At 35.8% G+C, this 25893-nt stretch overlaps 1 protein-coding gene across 4 annotated transcripts in view; it reads right to left on the bottom strand.

The window, feature by feature from the left end:
* The window catches only part of LOC150094730 (cell adhesion molecule Dscam1-like), a 194618-nt gene that overhangs the window by 120851 nt on the left and 47874 nt on the right, over positions 1-25893 (bottom strand). For all 4 annotated transcript variants that reach the window (XM_090411357.1, XM_090411356.1, XM_090411354.1 and 1 more), the window contains 2 exons: positions 13669-13813; positions 9936-10084 (listed from right to left, as the gene is read on the bottom strand). In XM_090411357.1, the coding sequence (XP_090267483.1) occupies positions 9936-10084; positions 13669-13813 (294 nt within the window). The remainder of the gene's footprint in view (positions 1-9935; positions 10085-13668; positions 13814-25893) is intronic.

The raw sequence follows: 25893 nt of genomic DNA, 5'->3' as shown, positions 1-25893 counted from the left end.
GGAAAGCATGGAGTAGTGCCATAGCATAAGAAGCTGCAAGAGAAGGATGTTAATAGTGCATGCAAAATGGTCAGAGATTGTTTAATGGAAAATGAGATTTACTTATCGAGAATATTTATATAGAGGATATTATCATAATATTAATCCTATCATAGAGATTATTTTTTTATGTTCCGAGTGTACCTATATATTATTATATGCACAAGGGTTCACTCCGATTGGTGCAATGACCTCTTTTTTACCATTTCTTTCAGAATCCAAATAAATCACTGACTCAAGACCAAAATACAAAATAAACACATTTTATAAAACAAAAACAATATATATACACTTCAAACAATATTACATAACTAACTACAAATTTAATTGGATCCAAGGCCTTTTAAAAATAAACTTACACTTAAGACTAGACTAAACACTTTGTTTTCACAATGACAAAATGTTCATAGCCAGTTTTTTTCTCTGTCAAAGCCCTTTTCCAAAGATATATGACTTTATTCTTCATTTTCATAGGATCCTTTATCATCACTTATGCAGCACACATTAATTCTTCTTAACTCAATTCTGTCTCTTTTTAGTAGAAATGATAGTTAGATCCGGCGTCCTTAATGCAGATGAAACTTCCTAATCAGAGTTTTCTCAAACATTCCTTTAGAACATAACTAGCGACTTCTTCTTCTTCTTTTATTCACTAATGTTTATTGACAGTCTTAATTTTTCCACTTTAAAACAATTTACAGTTCTACGATTCCCTTTTCGGAACCTACTATAAATATTTCAATTAGCGTTTCCTCCAGTATTCCTTTTAAAATGCCTATAGCAATATTTCCCTTTTATTTATCAATACTTATTCCACTTTAAACTTAATAGTTCCACGATTTCCTTTTCGGAATATACTATTAATTTTCCTCTGACTGTCACATAAAAAAAACTCAATTTCCTCTGAATCTAAAAGTTTGCTGGCCTGTGTTCTAATTTTCTCTCCGAACACACTCCTTGTTTACTCTCCCATTGCTTTGATACCGAACTTGTCAACAGTCAATCACACATCAAACTTCTCGGCGAGCATGCGCACTTCATGAAGCTGGTAAGCAAGAAGTTAGGTATAATGGCTGACACATTGTCTCTGTTAACAACAAGAGAATGTCTTTATAAAAACACAAAACTTAATATTTTTAAATTACAATAAATTTGTTTAAAGTAACACAACTATTCAAATCCAGTAAGTACATAAGTACATATAAGTACATAACTGCTTTACATATTTTTTGACAAAACAATTTCAGTAACGGCACATCGCAAGTGCCGACAATGCGTGTTATGAAACTAAAACTAATAAACATTCCAACATAAACAATACGTAAAAATATTCAAAATTTTAAATTATGATTATTTTTACAAGTATATGTGGAACATCAAAGCTGATGATAATGACAAACTTAGAGGGAAGCCTGGAGCAGTGCCATAGCATAGAAGCTACAAGAGAAGGATGTTAATAGTGCATGCAAAATGGTCAGAGATTGTTTAATGGAAGCAGTATCAGATTGCATACTCAGGGTAAGGAGAATAAACTAAGTGGGAGTTAAATGGATGAGTAGCATTAAAAAGCAGGAGCTAGTAAAAAAAGAAAACAAGGAGAGATTATAAAGAAAAGTGTGATGAACATGCTCATGAATAATACAAAGCACAGGCAATAACAGGGATCACTATGGTAAGGGGGGGGGGGGGTGCTAAACCAGATTATGAGAGAAAGTTAGCTAAGCAGGCCAAATATAATCCTAAAGAGCTTTTTCACTATGTAAGTAGTATGAAGAAGGATTATGGAAGGATAAATTTACTCAGTGATGAAGGTAAGAAAGTGACAGAAACAGAAGAAATAGTCAAATTATTACGCGATCATTTTGCAGCAACTACAGCAGTGGGATTGGATGGAATGTTAGCCTGTGTGTGTTATGGGAGTGTTCGTAAGAACTTGCCATACCTCTGATCCAGTTGTTTACTCTAAGTATGGTAAAGTTGAAAGGGTGTGAAAAGAGGACAAGATATTTCATTACATTAAGAAAGCTCCAAGACAGAAAAAGCAAATTAGAGACTAATTATTAGGAGTGGTGATTAAGGTATTGAAAAAGTTGGTTAAAGATAGAATTCTGGAATGAATGGATAGGAATATGGTATGGTGGGAAGCAAGGTTTTGTAAAATGTAGGTCTTGCTTTAGTAATTTAATCACTTTTTATAATCAAGTGACAGTTGAATTGGATAAGTGAAATTACTACAACTGCATGATACTGCTGGACTTTGCAGTGACATTTGATAGAATACTACAAGGAAAACAAATTACAAAAGTTTGAAGAAAATGGAAATGTATATGAAGTTGGAGGCATGGAGGATAACTAATTAAGGAGTGTGACTAGTGGAGTGCCTCAGGGCTCTGTACTAGGACCACTATGTTTAATTTGTATACTAATAATATAGGGAATGATGAATAACTAACTCTTATTTAGAAGTATTGGTCAAGTGTTAATAAACTATGTTTCTCAACAAGTAAATCATGTATCCGCGACACGTGTATTGTTTCACGCTCAGTACTATTTTGTTATTGAATTAGAATTGTCAGTTAATGTCTAGCTTGTAATTTACTTTGCCTACCTTATTGTACCCTGAAGAAGCCGACAGCAATAGCCGGCGAAACTAGTTGGTTATTAAATAGTTTATTAACACTTGACCAATACTTCTAAATAAGAGTTAGTTATTCATTAATCTCGGTGGTCAAGAATTATAACAATTTCAATATAGGGAATGATTTCTCTTCAGCTGTTTTCTAATAAGAAAAAAATTAGGGAAGGCAATAGTCAATAAAGTGATGTATAGATCCTGTAGGACAACTTAAATAAACTGGCAGTGTAGGTAAAGAATAATGGATATCAGTTTAATGCTGCAAAGCATAAGGTTAATATGAAAAGATTATATATTGTGTATACTGCAATAATGATACCTGAGTGCAAAAAATTGATGAGGCTAGGGATTTGGGACGATGGTGGACAGAATGAGAGAGCATTGAATTTTAGAGGACATTTTGCAAAAGCTGCAAAATAGCTCAAAGATTACTTGGATGCTGAAGAACACATTGACAAGCTTATTGGAGACCTGAAGTGGTTTGCAAAAGTTCCACGTTTGGTTTCTAGACTAAAAAAACGTTAAAAATAAATAAAAAATTACAACAAATATATAAAATTGATAAAAATAAAAAAATCCTTAATCCACTCACAGTACAAATGTACAATACAGTTATCAATAACCTTTTGTGGATAGGAACAACATAAAAAAAAAAAAAAACAGAGATAAGGAGCTATTGTCCCTTTTTACAAAGCTATGATATGGCCTAATTTGCTACTTCTGTCATGGAGCTTACTTAATGTAACTGATATTGTATTTTCAGGGAAGATGAAGTGAATATGGCAGGAGAGGAATATTGTTAATGATAGCTGAAGTACTTCAACCAACAAAAATAGAAGTTAAGAATGATTGTAGATCTGAGAGAAATGATTAATTTGAAACTGTCTGGTGTGAGCTAGAGGTCAATAGGAAATGTATATTGTTGGAATATATAGAAATATATAGGAATAATATACTGCAGCTATAGACCTGGGGATCCAGAAGAAGATGTTGATGATATGCATCAGCAGATTCATGTAAGGCGTGCAAGCTGAACAATTATCATGGGAGATGTCAACTACGGGGATATAGTTTGGAAGGAGGAAAAGGCACATGGCAAAATGGAAATGGAATTTATACAGTTACTAAAGGATAATTACCTCAAACAGCACGTGATAGATGGGGGCCAGGGGGGGTTTGAGAGTCAAACTTTGTTTGCTTACTTACACTTGGATAAAAGATGAAACCAAACAAAGTTTGCACGTGAAGTAACTTCATGACTGAGCTACTTGTATATAGAAGCTAATGCAGTGGCAGCCAGTGAAATTTTAAATGGGGGTGCTGCCTATACAAAATAAAAAAATAAATAATTGTTTTTTTCCTAATTAGTAACAGGCCACCACTGAGCTAATGACTTCACATGAATTGCCTTAGTATTCCATAATAAAAGGTACATATCCTTATGGACATGTATAATGTTATGCATTATGGGAGGGGCCACTATCCAAACCAGTTTCGACCTTTATTGAGGTCTCATCGGTGGAAGCCAGACCCAGAAGAGAACTTTAAACATCTATCTCTAATCCAGAGTATTTTAGTAATAAGGTGTAATACCTTTTGACTACTTGTATATGGGAAATATGATTTCTGTATTACCATGGTATTTCTTCTTGGTCTGGCTTCCACTGATGAGAACTCAATAAATGTCAAAACTGGTCTCAGTAGTGACCCTTCCCATAATGCATAACATTATACTACATGTCCATAATGATATGTACTTTGCATTATGAGATACTAAGGCAATTGATGTGAAGTCATTAGCTCCTATATATAAGTAGCTCAGTCATGAAGTTACTTCATGTAACTTCATGATTGAGCTACTTGAATAAAGGATGAAACCAAGAATCTTTAATTTGTGGTATAACCAAGTGAAAAAACTTTCAATATCTATAACTACAATAGAAACTCTGACTCTGATCAGGGAAATCATAATGCAGTCTTGCTCTGGGAGGTTGTTCAACATACAGAATTTTCAGTCAAGAAAAGGTTTATATGGAACTACAAAGCTGATAATTATGACAAACTTGGGAGGCGACTTGGAGCAATGTCATGGCATAAGAAGCTACATGGAATGAGTGTCATTAGTGCATGGGAAGAAGTCAGGGAGAATGTTTGAGTGAGGCTGCATCAGCCTGCATGCACAAGATCAGGAGGATAGACCAAGTAGGGATTAAGTGTGTGTATGAATAGCAATATAAAGCAGAAGCTGAAAAAAAAAAAAAAAAAAAAGCATTGTGGAAGGAATATAAACAGTGATCAGCATGCTCGTTATCAATATTAAACATAAGAAAGAAGGGTAAAGTATGATAAGGAAGACTAAATGAGAAAATTAGCTAAGCAGGCCAAAGTAAATCCTGAAGAGTTAGCTACATAAGAAGTAAGAGGAAGAATAATTAGGGAAAGATAACTTCCCTCGGTTCTGATGATAGGAAAGTGAAAGAAGCAGAAGAAATAGTTCTGTTACTATTCTTAATTTTTAATTATTAATTTTTAATCTTTAATTTCATTAAAGTTAATTATTGTGGTTATTGTGTTATTTGTTGTTTATAGTTCTGTTACTATGTGATCACTCTGCAAAGCATATAATCATCCATGTGGTGACTTTGCAGTTGCTGATGTGAGAGTTGAGACTGAAGTGAAGATAGTTAAAGTATTGGAAAAGGTAGTTAAAAGGAAAATTAAGGAATGGGTGGATAGGAATATGATATTCTATAGGGGCAGCATTTTATTCAGCAGTAATTTATTCACATTTTATAATAAGGTAACAGCAGAATTGGATAAAAGAATTGGCTACAATATGATACTGCTGGACTTTGCAAAGGCATTTGACAGAATACCACACAGAGAATTATTACATAAGTTGGAGGAAATGGAAATGGATATGAGGTTGGTGGCATGGATAGAGGTGGCTGATAGACGGATATCAGAGAATGGTGTATGGTGGAATGGAATCAAGGAGAATGAGGATAACTATTGGAGTGCCCTATAGCTTAGTACCTGGAACACTATTTTTTAATTGTACATTAATGATATAGTAGAAGATTTGAGGGAGGATATTCACATGTTTGGTGATGATGCAAAACTGGTAGGGCAATAGTTGATAAAGGTGATGCAGATATCCTGCAGGGTGGTTTCAATAAATTCACCGTGTGGGAATGGGACAATGGTTGTCAATTTAATGTTGCAAATTATAAGATAGTACTACATTATATTGATAGTACTACATTACAGAAAATTGATGAGGCTAGTGATCTCGTGATGACGATGGATAGTGATTTGAAATTCAGGACATATTGCAAGAGTAGCTCAGAAATGTATTTGAATGTTGAAGAACACATTGACAAGTAAAGATAAGGAGGTCATTATTATGTTCCCTATGAGGACAGATTGAAGGAGTGTGGGTTGCAGAGTTTAGCTAACAGGTGGAGGAAATGGGAAATAGGGGTCACATATGTAAGTTGTCTAAGAGTGTGCAGACTATGTTCTTTACTTGGAGAGTGGTGAATGAGTGGAATGGATTGCCAGAGGTGGTGGTGGTGGTGGTTGTTGTTAATCACTCCAAAAGTAAGCAAACACACCAAGTGAAACATTTAAGGAGATGTATTGTAAAAATCTCACATAAATGTTTCACTTGTTGTGTTCGATTTTTTTTACCATTATATATATACTGAGTGAAAATTTCATTGATGAGGAATATGTTTTGTTATATGATATGATAATCTAAAAAAAATATATGTATATATTCATATTCAATAATCCAATTGTATGCTTAGTATTACCAGAGTCACGATGTGATTAAGCAGTAGTGATATTAAAAAATACTTAACTGGCTTACTGTATTTTGTAATCCTTAGGGAATAGCACAGAAATGTTGTATGTATGTTATTTGTATGTTTGTTTACATTAGCATTCGTGTATCATTACTACTGTATAATGTTCAAGTAAATGATTCAACGATGACTTCTAAGGCCGGAACAGGCCATGCTAGGCCTAAATCCTTGATACATATGATGAATGTTCAAGTATTGTAGTAACGGCAGCCATGTTGTCGCTAGAGTTTTGGTTTGAATCTTGGTAACAGATATGTGCATTAATTGTTTTTAGAATAGCTGCCGCTGGGTAACAGGAATGCTAGCAAGAAGGGAAGAAGAGCCAGAAAGGTCTAATAAACCACTAAGTTAATTTCTCTAATCTTGAAAATGTTTTTTGTACATCTTTAACTACTCTCAAAAGAGAAACTGTGAAGTTAATTACTGAAGTACAGTATAAGGTGTTAAGCTTTTGCAGATTAGCGAGAATATCCTGTGTTTAATGAAAAGCAAGTGATATTCCAAGGATCAATATGGAATCCACAGAACAGTTCCTTTTATTGGAAGCGTATTTGGAACTGCTCAATTAAATGTATTCCAATTGCTTGAGTGATTATTTGTCATGCCTACTTCAAAAAAATGAGGAAAATTGCTTACTGAAAGGAGACATGCAAGTATAGTAATTAACTGAGACATTTTAACTTTGTATTCTAAGGAATTTGAGCGATAAGGCAGAGTGAATAAATGAACATAAACAATAATTTTGATTTGAGTTTTTTTTTGAAACATTTGAAACATTTGATTTGAAACAATAATTTTGAGAAACAAATTTGAGTCTTGGGTCTGGGTTAGTCCCAAGCGGGTGGAAGGAGGAGAAAATAGTTCCACTGCATAAAGGTAGTTCCAAGACTGCTGTTGTAAATTACCGACCGATTAACATATCAGGAATCATTGTCAAGGTCTTAGAGAAATTAGTCAAGAAAAGAATACAGGATTGGATAGATGAAAATGGGGTATTGTATGGGGGACAACATGGTTCTGTGAAGGGTAGATCATGCCTCAGTAACTTGCTCACGTTTTATAACACAGTGACGGCTGAACTGGATAGGGGTAGTGGGTTTACAGTGATACTACTGGACCTTGCCAAGGCCTTTGATAGGATACCACATGGAACCCTAACCAGTAAACTGGAGCAGATGGGGATGGATATAGGTTTGGTGAGATGGATAGGAGGGTGGTTGAAGGAGAGATACCAGAGAGTGGTTTATTCAGGAGTGGAGTCAAAAAGACGTCTTGTGACTAGTGGAGTGCCGCAGGGCTCTGTTCTTGGACCACTGCTTTTCAATTTGTTCATCAATGATATTGGAAAGGATTTGAGAGGAAGTGTTCACTTGTTTGCTGATGATGCAAAGTTGGGTAGAGCAATTGTGAGTGCACAGGATGTCAAAATTTTACAGGATGATTTGGATAGTTTGGAGGACTGGGCTAGGAAAAATGGATGTCAGTTTAATGTGGCAAAGTGTAAGGTTATGCACTTTGGGGTGAAAAGAATAGCAGCAGTATATCGCATTGGTGGAACCGTACTCCAGGAGATTGATGAGGCCAGGGATTTGGGAGTGCTGGTGGATAGGGAGTTGAAGTTTAGGGGGCACATTGCAAAAGTGACTAAAACAGCTCACCAAATCACTTGGCTTCTGAAAAATACTTTAACATGCAGAGACAAACAAGTTGTTGTTCCTCTGTATCGAGCCTTGATAAGACCCCATCTGGACTTCTGTGCCCAGTTATGGGCACCAGGGTTTCTTCGTGATGGGGAGGAAGTGGAGAGGGTCCAGAGACGAGTGACCAAGATGATAGCAGGTCTGTGGAATGAACCTTATGAGAATAGGTTGAAGATTTGTAGATTGCAGAAATTGGACGATAGGCGAAGGAGGGGTGATATGATTGAGGCATTCAAATTACTAAAGGGTTTTTATAAGATTGATCCAGAAGATATTTTTGAAAATATGACTGGTGGTGGGAGGACTAGGGGCCATGCATGGAAGCTGAGCAAGAGAGTGGTTGACAAGGGTGTTAGAGCTAGGTTTTTTACTTGGAGAGTGGTGAATGAGTGGAATAAGCTTCCAGAGTCTGTTGTGGGTGCTACGACCGTGAATGAGTTCAAGGCAAGATATGATAGATACTGTGTGAATGTTGAATAGTTGTTCCAGACATGATGTTAGGGCCTCCCTCGGTGAGTCTGTCAACTCCTTGGAGTTTCCTGGAACAATAATAATAATAATAATAATAAAATAAATAAGTGACAAAGGAAGTTTTCATATGGCCAAATGAAAGTACACAATTTTCAGCTGGATACTATGTTCAATCTGTTTTGTAAGGTATTTGGTGATATATATATCCGAATTGTATTTAAATGTGAGTTTAGGGAGTAAAAGAATTTTATTGAGCTCATAATATGAAATTCTTAGAATGGCCATTTAATTAATTATTTGTATGTATTGAGAAGTTAGAAATTAATTTACTATTTTAATTGTAGAGAGAATATGAATGTGTAATCTCTTTAGAGAGAAAGTGAATTATTTAATATAGAGAATTATATATATTGTATATATTTATATGTTTATAGCAAATGGTTTGATTTTTTTATAATTGAGTTTCATTCTTTAGAATAAACAACACATTCATTCCTGAAGTCAATGCACCATCAGGGATACAAATATGCAACATTCCAATCAACTAAATTAAAATTATATATAATACATTGTTATATATACACTCCATGACTGACTTTAATACACAGGTTGGATATAGGTGGGGAATAACATATGTGGAACAATCAAGCTCTCTCCCCTTTCAAAATATAACAGTATGATAGGCATTGTATTAATGGATAAGAGAAAAATACCTGTGAGAATAATGGGTAGTGTGTGACTTCCACAATGAGTCTTATGACCCCATGAAGATAGTATAAAATTATAATACTAACAACTTGGTGTTTCATCATACATTCAAGTAAATCAGCCACAGAACACATGCAGTTAACAGACAAAAATACTATGTAGTGGGTGTATAGTGGATTGTGCAGTATGCAGATGGTGAATTAAGTAGACTGTGGGTTGTGAACTCTACAAGGACTCATCTTCCTGCAATGAGTCCTTGTACTCCCTGGGGGGATTGAGTGTTGTAATAATAATAATAATAATAATGTAAGAACTATCATTACAATATTACTTGATATGCTGATCAAAGATGTAATTTTTCTCTGATAATGTTAATGCAAATGCTATATAATCAGCAAAATATGATTTTAAAAAAATAATTGCTAAATTAAGGAAAGGAAAAGCATTTAAAATTTATATTTGAAATTACTTTGGGGATATATCAAACTTGGAAAAATAATGACCAAATCTTACTTGATACAATTAGCTTAATGCTGTTTTGCCTTTCACCAAACAAGTTTTTCACCAGACACTTGTACATTCCATTATCATGATCATTAGTGTTTTGGATAATTAACTGAAGTATTTCTCCATGTGTTGTGGTCTTTGTTACTCTTCCATACCTATTACAACATTAAAAAAAAATTACAAATCATGTATCATAAATATAATGCCTTTTTAAATGTCATTTTAATAAATAACATTTAAAAAGGGGTGTTCAAATTAAATTAAAAACACCTTTATGGTCTGAAATCCTTAAAAGTAGAAGAGGAAAGAGAATAAATTCAGAAATGTTACTAAGATAAGATCATTTGTGTCCTTCCTTCCCTCCATTAATTTCCAAGCTTACATGTATGGATTTTTTTTTTAAAGCAAGCTTCATATTTTAACCATTTCAACACACTGATCTTTAACATAAATGTTACAAATATATAATAATTATCAAATAACTGAGCAGAATGCAAGAACAATGAGCAAAAAATTTGAGAGTTGTGTTAGAGAATGCACAGCAGAAAAGTGCAAGGGATAGAACAGTGAATGTACTGCCTTGCGACAATAATACGAAGCTGAGAGATGAACAGCAATAATGAATGGCACCACAGTGAGAATATGTAGGAAGAGAGATTTCAAATATGTGGGTGTCTTAAGCATATTTGATAACAGGAGAGAGAGAGAGAGAGAGAGAGAGAGAGAGAGAGAGAGAGTTGGGTATATCTGAACAAGGAAAGAGACATTTAGAGAGGTGGACTGTTCTCAGAGAGAGAGAGAACTCTCTATTTAACTTGAGGAAACTGGTCAAGGCAGAAAAGGTGGTATTTTTTTTTGATTTTTTTGATTTTTTTTATTTATTTTTTTTAAATACTGATCCCACACAAGAGGTCATGAATTTTGTAAAACAACAATGTTATGTGTGAGGAGACACATGGTTTAGGAAGAAAGAAGGAATCTATTAAGATTCTTGAAAGCTGAGGAATGTATTTATTGGAAAAATATAGTATGGGGAAAGTTGTTCAAAAGAACAGGATAGATGGAATAAAGGAAAAAGATGAGAAGTTGGTTGGATGTGTTTAGAGCTGAACCACACATGGATATTGACTGCTGGTGTTCTTACATGACTGAAGGAAAGTGAAGGAATGGTAATGGGCAATTTGTTTGAGCAGCACCTGTGAAAGTACCTATAAAAAAGCATAATGCAGAACAAGAGTACTATGAGAAAGTGACTGGAGGGGGTGTCTGTGAGAGAAGGGCCACCTATTAAGGACGACTGCACTCTGCCATACACTGTCAAGAATTCTTATGGATTTTTTTGTGCACCAACCCCAAATGTGAAAGCAATATTCTAAATTTGGTTGGATTTGGGGCTTATAAAGTGTTAGGAGTTGAAAGTCAGCCCAAGAAGAGAAAACTAATATTGACTGGATATCAGGACATTAACTGAAGTAAGGGAAAGTAAAGTAAGATCTTTCTTCTGTATAGCCAGAGGGGATTGTGGTTTTGTAGCAGTGAAATTCACTAGATTATCTTACTTCACTTGAGAATGGTGAGGAGATCAGTGTTTAAGATAATGGCTATGGAAGATCTTAAAGCTTAAATCATTTGAAATACTACAAGGCATCTCAAATGAAGAAGAGGAATGGAGATACTATCATCAACAAAACTATGTATAGGATTTTAAGTTAGAGAGAGAGAGAGAGAGAAGATCACTGATGTATAGAAGAAAGAGCATAGGTGAGAGTGCAGAACATGGAGTACTTCAGCCTTATCATAAGTTATATGGTACCATCTAGATGTGATAGTGGTGGAAACATGGGCTTCTTTAAACCAGAAGGTTCACCTGACATTGGGACAGGAGGCAAGTGTGTAGCATTTGGATCTCTCAAAATCTGATTTGGATTTGCTGATGGTTCTTTTATAGCCATTGTGTGCTGAGATATAGACAGAGTGAGCAGCTGGAGGTCTTGAGCCACTTATAGTATGCTGAGTATTGTTCTTGGACTGTGTTAGCATACTTTTCTGAAAAATCAAGATATAGAACAGGGAATGTACTGCATTGCAATAATAATATGAAGCTGAGAGATGAACAGCCACCATCCAACAAGACTTGGATGGTGGCTTGGATTTTGGATAGAATGAGGGATGAAGGACTTCATTCCTGTGAGGATGATTTCTATTATTTGGTCTGAGCAGGTGTATGGATCAGAAGAATGGAAGCATTAGCCAGACTATGGAAAGGAGGAGTAGTACCATGGATATTTCAAAGTACAAAAAAATGAAAGCTGTTCAATGGCAAAAGAGCCTTGTATGTGGTTGTGATCTGAGTTAACAAGCAGAGAACTGACATCTGCAGTATATTTTGAATAGAAGCTTGTTAAGAAGAGATGAAGTGTGTTGGCAGATTTGGAGAGAGTGGAGGGGAGTATCAGGTGTCTAGTATGGAGATTGACAATCTCCATTTGATTGCTGCTATTGGCAAATACTTTGGCATCCCTGCCTGCCTTGTTGGTGAAATTGGAGAAGGGAAGCTAATTTGAGTTGTGCACATGGAAGTCCCCAAGAAGGATGACCTTACCATTAGGATATATTGACTGCAGAAAATCAAGCTTTAGAGAGTGATATTATTATTATTATTATTATTATTATTATTATTACATGACACCTCCAGGGAGTCCAGAGACTCATCGAGGGAGGGCACCTATTCTACAACTCTTGAAGAGATCAAAGTGGTTATCAAAAATTTGGGATTGACAGGGGGGGAGGGGGAGATTCAAAGTTTCAAGGATTCAAAGAGGATTCTCTGACATGGGATGTCAGTTTTGATGAATGCACAAACTACCCTTGTGGTAGGAACTATGTAATGTACAGTTTGGGCAATTAAGGTGGACTGTGGTTGTTGTAGTTGCCAACTGAGGTTCTGTTAGGAATAATAATTCTAGTTGGTGTGCAGCTCTGCTAGGTAAAAAAAAAAAAGGGCCCAGAATGTTCAAAGAATGAAAACAATTATCTGGTATTCTGATTTGCAAGTTAAAAATTTGCATTAGATTATGAATGATACCAAATAATTTGGGAAATTAAAAAAGAGAAGCTAGTTTACATTATGAATATTAAAATTTCCTAAGAAGGTAATTTCAAAGTTTGGGTAATTAGAATACATGAAATCAACTTTTATAGATAAATAATTAAAGAGGATAGCATGGTTACCTGAATTTTGAAAGCACTAAAGGCAAATAAGTAAATGGAAGAGGACAAATGGAATAAGAAACCAGATCGAAAACATTGAAGTAATAATCAAAGACAAGAAAGAAGCATATAAACAATATTTATATAGATCTTACAGTGAAAATACTAAACACGTACAAAATTTTAAGAAACATGAATAAGGAGGTGAAAGAAAGGTTAAACTTGAAATATTTAATTTAATGGCAAATTTAAATATAAAGAAACATGTGAAGCATTTAGAAAAATATATGTCATTTACTTTCTAAAACTGCTAGGGCACTACAAGTTCGAATTCTACAGAATTCAAATGAACTACTTCAACTAAACTAAGAATTTGAAAAATATTTCTCCATATGTCATTAAAAATAGTGTTTCATATCAACTATTTCTCCTTCCCAAAAAAATAAATAAATAAATCATTTGAGAAATATGGAATGTTTATAAACTAACACAACAACAATAATTGATATTTCAATTTAGAAATGATTACCTCAAATTATACATTTCTAGTGGATTATCATCTTTGAACAAAGTGGTAGTATATGGCATTTCACTTTCGACATTATATGTTAAGTAGCCTGTATTTCCCTTTATTACTTGGACTTCATTTTCTTGTATTGATATGTCTGGAGGGCCTGATATATATAAGTAAAGAAATAACTAAAAACACTATGTATAATTCAGTGACAATTAATGCATTTACATTGATTCTGCACATCTTTTATAAGTTAAAACTTATAAAAACCATCTCCAAAATACATTAATACACAATGTATTTTTGGTATAAAATACAGACACACACATTTCTGTAATAAAATATTTGTGTGTGTGTGTGTGTGTGTGTGTGTCTTAATAAATCAAAAACATATAAGTTTAATTTGGAGAGAGAGAGAGAGAGAATGTTAAGTGTCTGGAAACAAATAGTCTATTCATTATTCACTACTGCAAATATTTATTGTTTGCTATCAACATTAGACATGTTTGTCAACAGCAAAGAAAAGATTGAAACTCACATGCACATTTATTTATTTGGATGGCATTGCAGACTGCTAAATTTCATACTATGTTCTTCAAGTGCTGCTAATTTCAAATTACACTAATCTTCAAGTTATTCCATAAAGAGATGGCATTTAGACCATGTTCACATAATGTTGGTACAGTGGTAAGTAGAGAAGCAAGTTTCATGCAATAGGGAATGTAACCAAGAGAGAAAGAATCTTTAAATGTTGCTAATTATAATGGAATTCGTTTTGGATGATGTCCTAGCAACATATGCAGATAGTGTCTATTTATTGCACAAAGTCTGTTTGCAGTCTTTCGTGGTTGAAAGACTGCAAAACATGTCAAGGAAGATTGTATGAATGTTAAAAAAGAGTGTGAAACTAATAGCAAAGAAAAGAGTATGAGTGACCATAAAAAAAATGACAGTCAAAAACAGAGCGAAAATAATGGTGGGATGACAAGCGGGGCTGATGGTAAAAAAATGCATTTGCAACTGACAGCAAAATAACAAGAGAGAATAATAATGAAAAAACAATGCATGATTTGAAAGTAGAATTAGTGAAGATGAGGAAAGAGATGAAGCAGATGCAGAGTGAAATGAAGAAAATTATATATGTGTATGAAAGATTGAAGAAGAAGACTGAAATGAATGAAGAGGTAATGAAAGACATGAGAGTGGCGTTGTATGAGGATTTGATTGTAAGAGGTGTAGTGAATGAGAAGATGCACAAGGTTTTTTCCCAGGGGGTGAATGATATGAGGAGTAAGGGAGGGGGGGTAGTTGGTAGTAGGAACAATTGACTGACTTGATTGGAAACAAGGATAATGTAAAACTAGATATCAGGAGGTTGTTGATAAGAATAAAAGATAATAGTGATTGCCCAGGTATAACAGTGATGAGATGAGGCAGAGAGCAAGGATTATGAATGTGATATGTTAGCAGAAATGTGTGAAGAGAAAAGAATGTATGAAGCAGCAGGAAATTTATTAGTCATTACATTAAGTAAAAATAATACAGCACCTAAAATGGAATCAAAACATCAAAAAACTATAAACACATGGATGAAAAAGTTCATTAAATGCTGAAAAACTGTTACTACATGAATAAATTCATGTCAGATAATAAATGCATGGCACACATTAGTTGTCAACATTTCTCTATGTGAAATAGAGAAATCTCTATTTTAAAAGATTTAATAAGAGATTTCCATATTTCACTTAATATCAGTCCTTGGTTTGTTATTCAACCTAAAGAAGCTACCAGTGTAATGGTGGCTTCTTCAGGTTGAATTGTAGTGGTGTAACAAACAAGTTTTTTTTACTTAACGTAATGACTAATAAAATTCCTACTGCTTCATGCACTTTTTTCTATTCACACAATTCTGCTAACATATCATAATAATAATAATCCTTGCTCTCTCATCACTGTCATACCTGGGATACACACTGACTACCTTTTTTGTCCCAATGTTACATTTTATTCTTCTCAACAGCCACCTGTTGTTTCATGAATGTTTTAGTTGTAAAATTTTCTCTAATTAAATAAAGAAATGAGTGCAGTTTGTGAATGTATGGAATGAGTTTGGAGGACAAATGAAACTGTACAAGTATGATGAACTGAATTTTAATGTTTGTGGTGTGAATCATCTGGAAAAGCTGCTGTCAGAAGGGAGAGTAAGAAATGCAGAGAATGGATCTGAGCAAGCAAGAGGTGATGTGGAAGAACAGAAGAGGAAGGAAGGAGAGATTGAAGTGATGCTTATGAATGAAGAAGTGGGCAGTGTGAGTGTAGAGAATGAGGGAATAAGTGTGCAGGAAAACAGGGAGAGTCAGGGTGGACACAGGAACACAGTGTGAGAGATGATTAATGCTCAAAGAGGAAGTGAAAGTGTGACTAGAGAAGAAAGGAATAGAATGGCTTGGGATGTAAGGGGAACAGTTGGGTTTCAAGAGAGGTACTGAGATGAGTAATTAAAGAGAGGAATTACCTGAAGAAGGCATGGAGAAGTCACATCTAATAAGTGGTATCAGTGAAACTTGTTATAGATTCAGAAATGAATTATGTTTGTACACAAATGTTAGAAGGATCACAAACAATTACAAAAAAGGGAAATGAACTGTTGTTTAAGAGATACTTGTGCCATGAGAGGTTTCTACAATTAACACAAAAAAAAACACAAGGGATAAGAAATACTATTTATTTAAGGCCATATATTTCAGCCTGAATATTACAGGCTATCATCAGTGGTGACAATAGTTAATTACAAAGCAGAACATGATCGAATCAATCAATTGTTCGTGTTCTACTTTGTAATTAACTATTGTCACCACTAATAATGGCTGTAATATTCTGACTGAAGTATATGGTCTTAGATAAATGGTATTACTTATCCCTTGTGCTTTTTTTATGTTAACTGAAAAAAAAAAAAAAGGGAAATGAAATTGTTGCATAGATTGAGTTCATTCACCCAAAACTTCTTGGAATAAGTGAGATGTGACTGGATGAAGATGACATCCTAACAGGAATAGAGATAGAGGGGGTATGATATTTTTCAAGAAGATACAAAAAGTATAAAAGGAGGTGGAATGCTACTGATGATAGAAAATGTGTTACACTCATGAAAAGTAGAGATGCAACGGGAAAAGAGTGCAGTAGTTTTGAGGCAGTATGGTCTGAGATAGAGGTTAATAGAATGAAATACTTAGATGTTGCTATACACTTGGTAATGTGGAGGGTAGTAACCATGAAATGTATAAGCAAGTTAGCCAAGCAAATAGGAAAAGGGTGAATTTTATTATGGCAATGCAGACTGGGATAATGAGATAACAAGTAAAAGAAATTAATTTCTTGAGTTATTGAGGGATATCTACCTCAGGCAATATGTAACTGAGGGTACACTAGAGTTAAAGGTCTTGCATCTGATCATCTTATCAGAGGATGGCATTATAGATAAGGTGTCAAATCTCCACTAGTTGTTGAGAGTGACTGTGAAGCAATTACCTGGGTAGTTTCCAGCCATGTGAGAGCTTCTGCAATGAAAGGACACATGTCAAACTACAAGGCTGGTAATTATGAAAAGCTCAAGAGACAGCTTGCAACTGTAGCATGGAATGAGTTGGATGGAAAGGAAATCAATGCTGCTTGGGTGTGATTTAAGAACTATCTGGTAGAAGCAATGTCTAAATGTATTCCAAGGGTCAGACGGTTAAATAAGGTAGATGTGAAGTGGATGAATAAAGAGATTAAGCATGCAATGCAAACAAACAAGGCATTATGGAGGCAACATAAGATGAGTGGTAATAATCAATTCCATGAGGTGTACAAAGAACAAGCAAGGATGGTGACTCAGTTGGTAAGAGTAGCATGAATGCAGTATGTGCAACACTTAACTAATGAAGCCTAAAAATATTCTAGAGAGTTCTTTCAACATTTAGCCAGCAGAAAAACAATTATTATGGAAGGATGACATTAAATGAAAAAAAAATGGTAAAAGAATAACTTCTGATGAGGATATAGTTGAGATATTAAATTAGCAGTTCATAAAGATATTTCATCTGTGTAAATGTGATATCATGCAGTCTGAGAGCAGGAAGAGGATAAGGAGGGACTGACTAGGAGTGCACAAGAAGCATATGGGGAAAATGAGCAAACTTGATGTTAATAAGACTGTGGGAATTGTTGATATATCACCACATGTTTTGAGGGAATGTGCCAAAGAATTGACATCTGCCTTGACATACTTGTTTAATATGAGTCTTAAAGGTCAATTTCCAAATGAGTGGAGGGAAGACAAGATTATACTACTTCATAAGGGAGGTGACAGATCTCAAGCTTCGAATTATAGGCCAATCTGTGTGCTGTGGTTTGAAGTGCTGGAGAAGTTAGTGAGAGCTAGGACCCATAATTGGGTTGACAACAGTGGTATTCTCTTTGATGAACAGCACAGATATGCTAAATGAAAGTCATGTTGTAGTATTCCACTTACTTATTACAATAAGATGAAGCATGCATTGGATAATGGAGATGGATACATAAGTAATATACCTTAGAATTTACAAAGGCTTTTGATAGATTGTGACATAAATTTATTGATAAACTAGATGTATATAGAAGAGATGAGATGAGATTGGCTATTAGATTAGTGCACATTGGATTGGAGATTGGCTCTCTGATAGGTATCAGAAAGTTGTATGGGGAGGGGATAAACAAGGAGAGGAAAGACACTAGTGGTATGCCTCAAGAGATCTATTTTAGAGCCATTACTGTTTAATATGTATGATAATGATAATATGGAAGGTTTAAATGGAAATATTCAGTTATTTGCAGATGATGCAAAGTTAGGAAGACCTATGAGAATCAGAACAGATGTTCTGCTTCTCATAAGGCTTAATGAGAAGCATAAGGCTCATTGGGTTTTATAAGAGGACTTGAAGAGACTCAGTGAATGGGCATGAGAGTGGAATTACAAGTTCATTGTTGCAAAGTATAGGTTTTAAACTTTGGAAAACAAGGATGGGATGTAGAATATGCACTTAGTGGAGATATGTTGAAGTAGGTGGAGAAATAAGAAATCTGAGTGTGATGATAGACAGGGATCTAAAATTAGAGGACACATTGCTAAAACTGTGAGGACAACACAACAAATTTGGGCAGTGTTGCAGAGGACACTGAGTTGTAGAAGTAAGGAGATTGTGGTTGCATTGCATAAGGCCTTGATTAGCCAATATATGGGCTACTGTGCACAGATTTGGTCGCTTGGTGTTCAAAAAGATGAAAGGTATTGGAAAGGGTCCAGAGGCGATCAACTACGGTAGGTTCTGGTCTCTGGAATGTTGAGTGTGAAGAAATGTTGAGAACGTACAATTTATAGAGTTTAGAGGATAGGCAATATGAGTTAGTAAAGGGTTATATGATAGACATATACATTTGTAATGAGTTTTTATTGGATTAAAGTTGAAGAGGTTTTTCTCAGAATGGTGGGAGATGGCAAAGAAGAAGAGGTCGTTCCTGGAAGCTGTATAAGGAAGATGTGAGCAAGGAGTGAGATGCAAGTTTTTTTGCATGGAAAGTAATAAATGATTGGAATACATTGCATGAGAGCATGGTGTCTGAAGAATGTAAATATATTTAAGGTACAGTATGATGAGCAGTGTGTGAGAGGGGCACCTACCACAATGAGTATTGTACTCCATGGAGAAGTGAAGATAATAATAATAATATGATCATCCGCAAGATGAAAGGAGGCTTGTCAATACTGAGGAGAGTATATAAGAGAATTTTTGTCATCATTAGGGACCTTAAAAGAGTCAAGAAGCTCATTGCATTGATTGGACCTGGAGTTGACCAGGTCCCTTTCTCCTCACCTTCTCAGATAAAACATTCTATCCCCATCACTCTTCATGCATGAATGAGACCTTACTTTCTTGCTCAGCCCTCCATTGCATAATTTCCAGAAACTCTTCCTTTGTGCTTTCCGTTGGATATCTCTCTCTAGTTTCTAGATATTAAGCACCTCTCAATAACATATCCTTCTCTTGCATATCATACCTGATGGATAGCATCAAACTCAATCAATATTCATAAATTCAAAGCTCTCATATATCAAGTTTGTTATCTGTGTTTGCATCTTTCCAAAGTTTTTTCCTCCCCTCGAAATTAAGCGATCAAATGTGGTCCAATCAAGGCTCTGTTTGATGGAAGCACAATATCCTTATCACTCCTTGCCAATATTCTCACCTTTACAATCTGCTAGGTGGTGTTCATCACTTCTGAATTGCATTACCTGAACTTTGGCTATATCAAAAGTCATCCCAACATTCCTTGCCATCCACAATCTCTGAATCCAGAAGTCAAATCTCTTCTATGATTCCAGAAGTTTAAACAAATGAAATCTCTTTACTAGCATTCTAGTTAGTGGTAACACATTCTTAGGTTTTCCACAATTGAGAAATTAGGAAACATGGAATATTTTTTCTAATTAGTTTCTGGATACAATACAAATACAATACAATACAACACAATATAATGCAGGTCCCAGTACTGAGCCCTGCAGGACCCACCCACTTGTAACCTGCTGCCTCCTTGACATTGCCCCACCATACACAATTCTCTGATACCTATCAGACAGTCAATCCTGAATGCAGTTGACTAATCTGACATCTAAACTCATGTGCTGCAACTTAAATAACTTAAATATCAGCTTATCATGTGCACCCTGTCAAATGCCTTTTCAAAATCCAAGAATATGGCAGTATATGCCATTCACTTAACAATTGCTCTTGTCACTTTATTATAAGAGGCAATCATATTATTAAAGCAAGAGCGCCCCTTAACAAATCCATGTTGACTCTCACAGATAACATTACCCTCATCTGTCCAACACTCTATATAGTCCCTTACTAATTTCTCCAAGATCTTAACAACTACTGATGAAACACAAACCGGCCTATAGTTAGACACATCCAGTCTGCTACCACCCTTATGAAATGGCACTATCTTACCTTCCTTCCATTCCTTGAGTACCTTTCCCAGCCAGACTTTCATTGAAAAGCCAGGTCAACAGAGCTGTCAGTTCTTTAGCACATTCTCTTAAAACCTATGGTGAAATACCATCCAGTCCCACAGCTTTACTGACATCCAGGATACTCAGTATTTGGAACACACTCTTCTCTTGCACCCCTAAACCTCGAACCTATCCTATCACTCTAGTACTAAAACTTACTTCTCCAGGATGAAATACTCCAATAAAGTGTTTATTGAACAACTCCACTATGTCCTCTGCATCAGTTACTCGATTCCCATTTTTATCCCACAATGTCATTCTTACACAATCATATCTCTTCCTGCTGGCCACATAGCTAAAAAATTCCCTAGGATTTTCTTTGGATCTCAGTGTCAATCTCTTCTCATATTCCAGTTTTGCCTTCCTTACCATATTAGTCACTCTGCTGGCCTGAGTCTTATATTCTTCATGCATCTGCTCTCCACCCATCTCCTTATATCTCTTTCATAACCTCTTTTTCACCTGCAGTTTCTGTTTGATATTGTTTGTCATTCACTTTACACCATATTGTGTCCTCTTCTTCACTAACAGAATACAGCTTACTGTATTCTGTTACAGTAAGCTGTATTCTGCTAACAAATATTCTTTCACAATTTCCCAAGCACAAATGATATCCCAGCCTTCCAATTCTGCCCTCCATGGAACTGCCCCAAGTTGATATCTAAGACTATTATAATCACCTGCCTTATAATTCCAAATAAGTTCCCTTCTCTTTAATACTCATGCATGTCTATTCATCTTCCAAGTCAAAACCATATGGTCACTCTCTCCAACTGAGAGGGAGAGATGCCATCTCAGTTATTATCAGCTCTTCTGATGCTATGACCAAATCTAAAACTCTTGAACCTCTTGTTCCCTGTATTACATGTTGCCTAAGAAATTTGTCCCTCAAGAATTCTAGAAATTCATTCCTTATTACTACATGCATTTTCCTCTTCCCAACTTATGCTGCTGTGGTCAAAATCTCCCATAACAATCATTATTCTTGCACTTGCCAAGCTCAACTGCCTAAACATCTCCTGCTTCCCACCCTCTGAGCTCCTTGGCTTGTAGCAACATCCCACTAAATATCCTCACACCATATGCTTTCAAAACCATTAATGTCACTGTCTTCCAAAGCCTCCACTCTTAGAGGACATAAGTCATCATTTATCATAAGCAGTACTCCACCACAGTGTCTTCCCTTCCTATCCTGCCGAAAGATGCTGTAGCCTGCCACTTCTATTCCTGTTATTATATCATCTTCCGTCAACTACATCTCAGAGATCCCAATAATCTTTGGCGAGGCTGATGCTATCAGCCACCATTTCATCTCCTTTATTCTGGATACTCCTGGCATTAGTATAAAGCATAAAAATGTCACTATTTCTGTACTTATCATTATCCCCTCCAGACTCCACTGGACTCAGTGTTACCTGATGTCGTACCCATTCCCACAAGAGGCCACCCCTGCTACTATCCACCCTGGGAATTGTAGTTTCCCTGCATTGACACAACGACTCGTTCAGAAAATAGCAATCTCTTCAAATGCCTATGTCCTTCCTCAATCAAATGCAAGCAGTCTCTCACATACAGTTCCTTTCTGCCCTCAAATGGTCTCCGAGCATCCACATATTCCAATCTTCTCTTCTGACACATTCTGGCTATTATGCTATTCATTATTACTGCTCTTCTGCTCAGCTCGTCATTATCATACTTGGGTAACATACTATCTTTCCTCTCTGTGTTTTCTTTTGTACAATCTCAAGCATGAATCTCAGATCTCTAAACATTTGTGCCCACCATCACAATCATCTCATACACCCTTTCACCCTACTTAATTGCCATAGCCACCACACTTTCTATCATTCCTCCAGGCAAACACCCCTCTGTCATACTATCTCCCCCCCCCCTACTTATCTGCTGTCCTAGCATCACTCTATCCCTGGTTTTCCAGCACTCCCTTGCATTCTAACTGCTTCCATTCTTCTCATTCCCTCTCTATAACTGCTTCCATTCTCTCTCCTCTTCTATCATTCCCATAACTCTCTCTCACTCCTACTCTGATTCGCCTTGCATTCATCTCTTCCATTCGCCTAATCTCATCTTTCATACTTCTCATCTCATTCCCGAGACATTCTGCCTCCTCTTTCAGCTCATCTATCTCTTACTCTGCAAGTTAGCCACTCTTGCTTGCCATTCATCCTCCCAATCAAGACAATCTCTGAAAGCTTCATAATCGTTCAAGCCTTCCACACTCCCCATTCTTATTTTTTTATTTATATTTCGCTCGTTATTCTCACTCTCTATCACACTGCTCGTCTCTCTAGGTTGAGATTCTCCTAGTTTAACCTTTATATCAATGACACTGTCAATGGATTGTAGGGGGGATATTCAGTTGTCTGCAGATGATGTGAAGCTGAGAAGGATTATTAGTAATAGTGCAGATGTGGCTGCCCTGCAAGAGAATGTGAATAAACTACAAAGATGGGCAAATGAATGGGGGATGTCAGTTTAATGCAGCAAAATGCAAAGTCTTGAAGTGTGGGATACATCGATGGGAGGCTGTATACTCAATTGGAGAAGCTGTACTGGAGGAAGTATGGGAGACAAGAGACCTGATGATTGATAGAAAACTGAAATTCAAGGTACATATTGCAAAGATGGTGATGGTAACCCAGAGGACTGCTGCAATTCTGAGAAGGATGCTGACCTGCAGAGACAAAAGAGTTATCGTTCCATTGTATAAGACCCTGATCAGACCACACTTAGACTATTGTTCTCAAATTTTGTCCCCAGGATTTGAAGGGGATAAATTAACTGTGGAAAGGGTAACAAAGACGGTTTCAGGACTGTTCAATGTTAATTATGAGGATCAGCTGAGAGAATGTGGACTGCAGATTGGTAGATAGAAGAATGAGTGGTGATATGATTGAGAATTTTGAACTGTTGAGAGATAGTTACAGAGTTGACACTGGTGAGTTTTATCGCTTGGTGGAACAGCAGGAAGGAGCAATGACAAGGGGCCATCCCTGGAAGTTACGAAAGGAAGCTGTGAACAAGAGGATGAGGAGTGGTTTCTTTGCATAAAGGGTGGTTGAATCGTGGAATGAATTGCCTGATATAGTGGTGAGAGCAAGAACTGTTAATGAGTTCAAGGAGTGATATGATAGACTTTGTGTTTCCTAGGAAGGCCAACCCAAGATGAGTCTTTTGACTCCATGGAGGCCTGAATAATAATAATAATAATATATCCTCTGAAGTTTTTATAATAACATGATCTGTATGTTTTTCATGATAATGGAAAATTACATTCCAACATATTCTATTCCAACAGGCATGGAAAATTGCATTGGACTTAATGGAACACAGTATGGCCAATGGTAGCATATCTGCTTTCCAACAAACATACTGCAAGTTCAAATCATGCAATCCCTCCCCCCCCACACACACAAACACTTATCCAAGCCTTAGTTTTCTCCAACAGATGTGCCAAAGCAGTCCACACAAAAAATGCAGCATAAACTCACTGGTTCAAGTTAAAAACTCCAGTTTCTCACTCAGGTGGGAGATGAATTTCATCATCTGGTGTACCAGATGTATACCAGGTGTATCAGATGTATACCAGGTGTACCAGATGTAAGACCACTGCCCCACTTACTTTAGGCCTAAAGTGGCTTGAAAAAGTTTCATGTATGGCATCTAGAGCAGAGGTTCCAGAGTATGTAAAAATAAATAAAAATACAAAAAAAAACCTTCAGCACATCCAAGGTACTAATGTGCTGTAGGTTTACAATCTTTTGTGAGTGGGAGCCACATAAAAAAGCATGGGAATAACAGAATTTGGAATAGAAGAGACAAAATTAATATAAACTGTGGTTAATGTGTTATCAAGAAATGTGTAAGAATGAGAAATTCAAGAGATATGGAAATGATATGAAAGATAGCTACATGTCAGCAATGAAACTGTTTAAATATATGCCTTCATCAAAACTGTACAGCTTCTTTTACTCAGATTTTCTAACCAATGTGAGAAATTGTTGCAGGGCTTCAATATATCAATTACTCTCTTCCTGTTATAACACAAATGATCTTCTATCACAACCCTCAAATCCTATTCGCAATTTTGCTAATTTAAATACACTCCATTTATGACATTTTAATCATCAAGATCTTTCATAATAAACGTCCTAATCACTGATCTCTGTCATGGACTTAATATACTGAGTGACTCAGTCAATGAAAACATATGGTAAAGTACACTGCAAAGACAGACAAATAAAAATTCATGATGGACACAAGAAATGTTAAAGAAGCAGTCCTCCAGGATAAGAGAAATATCATTTAGAAAGTTAAGTAATGAATCAAAAGTTATGGCTCTATCCCATCCTAATGGAACAATAGTAACATCTTCTCAAGATAAAGGCATGCTGCTTGTGGCTTCAGTTTTCTCCTCCAATGCTTATTTAGACAATCAAAGCAAATTTCCCCCTAAAATTAAGAAAACAACGTAAATAAGGCAGTAGGATTTGACAATATAACAACTATATGGCTTAAAGGAATGTTCCAGGGAATTAACAGCACTCTTGTAATGCCTGTCGAACAAGTCCCAAAGGAGGGAAAACAGGTTAAAATTATTCCACTTCTCGAAGTGATGACATAAAGGCTATCTGTGTCTGGATTGCAGTTAAGGCATTGGAGAAATTTGCTGAGATTCAGAATTGGATTGATAACAGCTGTATTCTCTGCGATGGTAAGCAAGTGTTTGTTAAAGGGAGGTCATATTTTAAAAATGCCATAAGTAGATTGTAAACACATCCTCCCTTCAACATAAAAATTAATTGGACAAGGAGGATGCTTATACAGTGGTGTACTTGTATTTTTTATTATGTAGCAATCTATCAAAAGCTTGCCACATGACAAGCAATAACTAAACTGGAACAGATGAATGGATAACAGATAGAGTTGGATAGGTGAAACTATCAGATAGGTGTCAATAGGATGTGTATGGAGAGTGGTATTATCCCAAAATTGGAAGGTAACTGGTGGTGTGTCTGCTTCTGTTTTGGGACCATTACTGTTTATCTTGTATGATAATGATATTAGAACAGGCTTAATCGGATATATGTAGCTGTTTGCCTTATAGGAGAATCTGAACAGACTGTGTGAGT

The sequence above is a fragment of the Typopeltis vanoorti genome, chromosome 21, assembly GCF_054136105.1.
Source record: "Typopeltis vanoorti isolate ZY-2024b chromosome 21, IOZ_Tvanoo_1.0, whole genome shotgun sequence".
In the NCBI taxonomy this organism is placed as follows: Eukaryota; Metazoa; Arthropoda; class Arachnida; order Uropygi; family Thelyphonidae; genus Typopeltis; species Typopeltis vanoorti.
Note: the sequence above shows the minus strand (reverse complement) of the source record. Positions and strands in the feature narration are given on the sequence as shown.